This window comes from Tupaia chinensis, unplaced genomic scaffold (genome assembly GCF_000334495.1).
Source record: "Tupaia chinensis unplaced genomic scaffold, TupChi_1.0 Scaffold000468_1, whole genome shotgun sequence".
NCBI lineage: Eukaryota > Metazoa > Chordata > Mammalia > Scandentia > Tupaiidae > Tupaia > Tupaia belangeri.
Genome location: NW_006159977.1, coordinates 425,085 through 430,401, shown reverse-complemented (window position 1 = coordinate 430,401; position 5,317 = coordinate 425,085). Strand labels below are relative to the sequence as shown.

General features: G+C 47.8%; 1 protein-coding gene across 1 annotated transcript in view; it reads right to left on the bottom strand.

Moving 5' to 3' along the window:
* The window catches only part of DYNLT1 (dynein light chain Tctex-type 1), a 9,939-nt gene extending 5,358 nt beyond the window's left edge, over positions 1-4,581 (bottom strand). Inside the window, exons 1-2 of the mRNA XM_014590623.2 lie at positions 4,528-4,581; positions 1,154-1,195 (exon numbers count right to left, since the gene is read on the bottom strand). Of these exons, the coding sequence (XP_014446109.2) occupies positions 1,154-1,195; positions 4,528-4,581 (96 nt within the window). The remainder of the gene's footprint in view (positions 1-1,153; positions 1,196-4,527) is intronic.
* Positions 4,582-5,317: the final 736 nt, after the last annotated feature.

The window sequence follows — 5,317 nt, the reverse complement described above, 5'->3', positions numbered from 1 at the left end:
CCCCCCCCCAAGGACCTCCCTTTTATGACGTCACCCCCCACCAAGGACCTCCTTTCATGACGTCAGCCCCCCACCAAAGACCTCTGCATATGTTATCCACAGCCCCCAAAATCTGCCACCTCTTTTTATAGGGTTACCCCTGCTCCTACTTAGTTTTTCACAGCTCAGCTCTGAAAGGTCCCAAAACTCACACAGTGAGTCAGATTCCTCTTTAAATGCTCTCACTGCCCCACGTCATGTGCATACAAACTTACTTTCTATGATTATGAGGATCTGCCCTCTCCTCCCCCACAGGGTAAATTCCAGGAAGCAAGACCATGTCTTTTTTGCTCACTAGTCAGCCCCTTGCAGTGCTACCTCAATAGGGTTTTTTTTTAAGGAATGAAGGGAGAACAAATATCCCTTTGTCTCTTACCCTCATCATCTAAGGGAGGTACTGTGATCAGTAACAATAAATATGTAGTTTAGTAATGTAACAAAAATAACTGAATGACTAGATCATCAGGTTCTGAATAATGACAAGTTGATTGTTCACTTCTTTCTCTTTCTTTTTTAAAATGTTAATCTTGCCAGAGACTGCCTGCTCTTACTGGGGGGAAGGGGAGGTAGAGGAGCATGAGAGAGGAAGAGGGAAAGCACTCCCCGACAGGGGATGGTCACACCTCGATTCCTTCTCCACCTCTCCCTTCTTTTAAGATTTTGGGCATGTGCACATGCACACACACACACACCCTGTCCACCAGGTCTAGAACTTGAGCTGCGGTTGGCCATGTGGGATCCAGCTGCCTTAACCATCATGCCACCAGCTGGCCTGATTATTCAATTTTCTCATATTCTCTGTTCATTAAACACTGGAAACATGTATTTGTATGCTGTGAGTCTTTCATGGTAAAATGTTATAGACTCAAACTGTGGTAACATTCATTAATAATGCTATGTACAGATAATGTCCTGTTTGATTTAAAATATATAATTTACATAATATGGGAGTAATTCTGGTTTGGATACTCCATAAAGTGAAAACTGTTATTTGAAATGCCAAAACACAGGCTCCGCTGAAACAATTCCAAGCTACTATTTAAAACACATTCTTTTCATTCACTGATATAAGCCATTAACAAAATATTTAAAAAACAAATATTTCTCCTCTTACCTCTTTTACAATGTTGCTCACTTCATCAACAACAAAAGCTGTCTGAAAGGAAGAAAATTTAGTTAGGATTTATTTATTTATTTTTAGGTTTTTGTCATAGGGCACATACGCTTGCCTGAGAGAGGGAGGGAAGGTGAGATCACCCACGGGGGGGTTTGGCCATGGCACAATCCCTTCTCCATTCTCCTTTTGGGATTTTGGGAACGCACATACATGTGCCCAGACACCAAGTTCAGGATTCAATGGTGGTGGCCCATGTGGAAGTTCAGCGCCTTAACCCCCATGCCACCTGCTGGCCCCAAGGTTTGACTTTTTTAAAAAAGATGCTCCCACTGCATTGACAAATGCAAATTCAGGTAATGAACATAATTTAGAAATGAAGACTTTAGAAATAACCTCACTTTTCCAAAGAATGTGTTCCAGAAACATCAGGTGGATCCTGAGGGTGTCACAGCAAGTACGCAACAGTTGGGGACTAGCGTACACGTGACAGGTGTGGGGCCACAGTCCACGACTTCACTTTAAGCTAGAATTCCACTTCTCCTTTCACTTCAGCTGGCTGCTTGGATGAATCCATACAGAAGCTGAATGAGTTACCTGGCCTTGCATAAATTAACCGATGCTGCTTAAGTAATCCATCCGTAAAATTCTCTCTTCCCTGACGTTAAGTGACTATAAGACATAAAACACTGCGTTTTTGTTTCAATCTTTTTTTTGAAATTTTTGCCAGAGGGCATGTGTGGCCCCTGAGACAGAGGGGGGTGACCAAGAAAGCCCCCATGATGGGGCGTGGTCACTTGCAACCACTTCTCCTCCGTCTCTCCCTCCTTACAGGATTTTGGGCATGCACATGTGCCTGGTATGTAGGGTCTGGGACCCGAACCTAACAGCTAGGCCATGCCCAAGGGTTGGTTTGTTTCTAAGCCATCGCGAATCATCAGGTTTACAATCAATACTATTTCCAGACGAGTACTTTTCCTCAGCGCTGTCTTGCGCCTGCGCTAGCACAGCTCTCTGCCAGGGGGTCAGGATGACCTGGGAGGGGCTGCCAAGGTAACCCAGCCAGCTTCCGTTTTACAATGGTAGATGTGGATGCCCACAAGGTCATTCCTGAAAATAACAGTGGTCAGGCACGTGCCTGCCACTGTGCCGCTTTGTGTGGGGACAACAATTTACAGTCACTGTCTAGGCCCAGGAATGGCACTCAGCTCTGGCCACAGCCTGGAGAGGGCAGCCTGAGGCCCTCGGCAGTGTGTTTCCTGGTGGAATAAAGGCAGACAGACCCTGTTGTGGCAATGAGTTCCCTCCCTGCCTGGCAGCTGGTCACTGTGGTCCTGCCCTGTTTTAGTGACCCTCCCCTTTCTTTTCAGAATTAGGAATTAACTGCCCAAAGCCACCTCACCTGCTGGACTAGGAAGTCACAAAGTAGAAGTGTGCTCTAATTCCAGCTCTCACAAATGAGGTGGCTAAGTGGCTTCATTGTTCCTGTCTAAACTGAAGGGGCTGTTCAGTGATCAGCCCGCTGGACGCCATGGAGGACCAGGCCCTGACTGCCTTCTTGTAGGCAACTTCGGAAAAACCTACTGAGTTAAGAGTTTCTGAGTATCTCAGAGCGTCCCTCACTTAACGTTCATAGGATCCTTCCAAGTGACTGCAGTGATCCTGAACCGTACGTGGTCAAAGGATGAAAAGGTTTGAGGGTTTTACTTTCGTGGAAAGTAAAAATTATTGTATTGAATTCACTGGAGAGTTTCAACTTCCACAAAAAAGATGAACAATGAGAGAAGAGTTACAAAGGCCTAAGACCCTGAACTTATAAGGCATGCAAAAAAGGCTTAGTTGAGAGGCTGATGAGAGGGCCAGGAGGGAAAATGACTAACTACTCAAGGCATGCTACTAGAAGATACTCATGGTCTCCTCCTCCCATGGCATCCAGCTCCTGTAAAGCAGATCACTCTGTGGGCCCAGCAGGTGGTGTGGTAATTAAGGCATTAGACTCCCACAGAGCTGACAGTGGTTTGAGTCCTGGATCCAGTGGCTTGAAAATTGTGCAGGGCACCTGAGTGTATGTGCTGAAATCTGAACGGAGGTGAAGGGATTGTGGCGTGGCCATCACTTCTAAGGGTTGATTTTTCACTTTCCTTCTCACTATCTTGCTCTGTCTCTCTCCAGCAAGTGCGCACAGCCTATGGCAAAAACTTAGGGGAAAAAAAAAAGATCACTCTGTTCAGCTCCTTCATTTTATAGACAGGCAACTGAGATCCGGAACAAGAAGTCTCTTGGGAGGGCAGCCAGTGGCACAGTGGTTAAGGCATGTGGACCCCCCACGGCCAATAGCATGGTTTGAGTCCTGGCCTGGAGACCTGAAAAACACGCCAGGTGTGTGTGTGCATGTCCAAAATCCAGAGAGGAGAATGGAGAAGATGGTATTGTGGTGTTGTCATTTCCTCTGGAGAATGATTTCTCACACACCCTCTCACTGTCTCTAATCGTCAGTGAGCACAAGCACCCTATGGAAAAAAAACTAAAAAAAAAAAAAGAAAAAAGTCACTTAGCTACCTCATTTGTAGAATGAGGTAGAGCTGAAATTAGAATGCACTATGAAGAGCTTTCTCTTAGCACTTTCATCACTTTTTTAAAAAAAGTTTGATTCATGGGGCCAGCATGTGGCATGTACTCAAAATCCCAGAAAGAGAATGGAGAAGGGACTGCGGTGTGGCCATGCCCCCTGGGGAAGTTCCATTTCTCTCCTATAGGTACAAGTGCCTATGGCAAAAACCTAAAAGCAAGTTTTACCTGGTGATATAATATAAGCCATTTTCTGATATTACACTATATTAGTTAATAGTTTATGGGGAAAAGGTTTTCCTTTGCTCCAGAACCACATCGTCTCATAATTATTGACTTGGCTGCTGTCAGCATCCAAAAACTAATTTATGACACTATCATAGAAAGCTTGTGTTAGGAGCCAGCAGGTGGTATGGTGGTTGAGGAGCTGGATTCCCACATGGCTGACCATAGTTCAAGTCCTGGACCTGGTAGCTTGCTTTCTCAATTTCTCTCTCTGGTGAGCACACATGGCCTATAGCAAATTTTAAAAATAAAGGAGGCTTAAAAAAATAATTCTAAAAAAAAAAGTTTGTGTTAGTTAAAAATTCAGACCCAAACTGAAACTCTAGATCAGTACTTAGGTCTTATTTTTTATTTTTTCTTCCTCAGATAGTTCCTCCTTAAACTAGTTTCAAACATGCTAAAACGTCAAACCTCACCAAATGTATCTATCGTTTTAATTTTGTTAGGCTGCATAATACACAGGACTCTGAATTTCAACCAGGGTTGACCAGCCAGAAGAAAACAAGCAACTATTCTTTAACAGCAGCGTCCATCAGCTGTCTTCCTTGCAGGCCTGTGAGCTCCAAGAGTGCCATTTTAGCAGCACACCGTGAAGACGAGTACCTTCGGCTTGACAAATAACTGTGTGCTTCACCCTTCTTCCTTATCGCGGCAAGAGCCTATTTATTCCCGCAAGAATGAGCTCTTATGGACGTCTCAAACCGCTAGGCGCTGTTCTCACTCCCGACCTCGGTGGGGTGGGCGTGGCCCCGAAGGAAGGGTGCGGAACCAAGACAAAGCCGGCTCTGCCATTGTGGCCCTCCGCCTTCTGCAGACAGCCTGGACATCGAACCCAAGACCCGAGGCCTTGGGGAGGAGCCTGTCCGCGCTCACGACTCCGGCTCCTGCGTTAAAATGCTCAGGGCTTCCGCCTCCAAGCCCTGGCCGAGGAGCGGGCCCGGGCCGGGGTCTGCATCACTGGCCAGAAAGCGGAGTAGCGTCACCCGCCCGCTGCGGGCCGGGGACGAGGCCGCTGGGTCCCGGCGTGAAGATGTTCGGAACGCCCTGGGCCGCCCTGGACAGGGCCTGGGGGCCGCCGGCGCGGGAAGCAGTTGGTCCCCGCGGCCTCCCGCGTCGCTCCCGGCCAGGGAAACGGCCGCAGAGCCCGAGCCGGCTGCGGCTGGGCGAAGCCCCGTTATCTGCCGGCCGGACCAGGAGCAGCCCGGCAAGCCGCAGGAGGAAGGCGGCCACGGCTCCGCGGGCTAGACCACCTGGCCACCCGCGCCCAGAGCGGCCTTCGCCTTCCCGTCGCCGACCGGACGGTTACCTCCT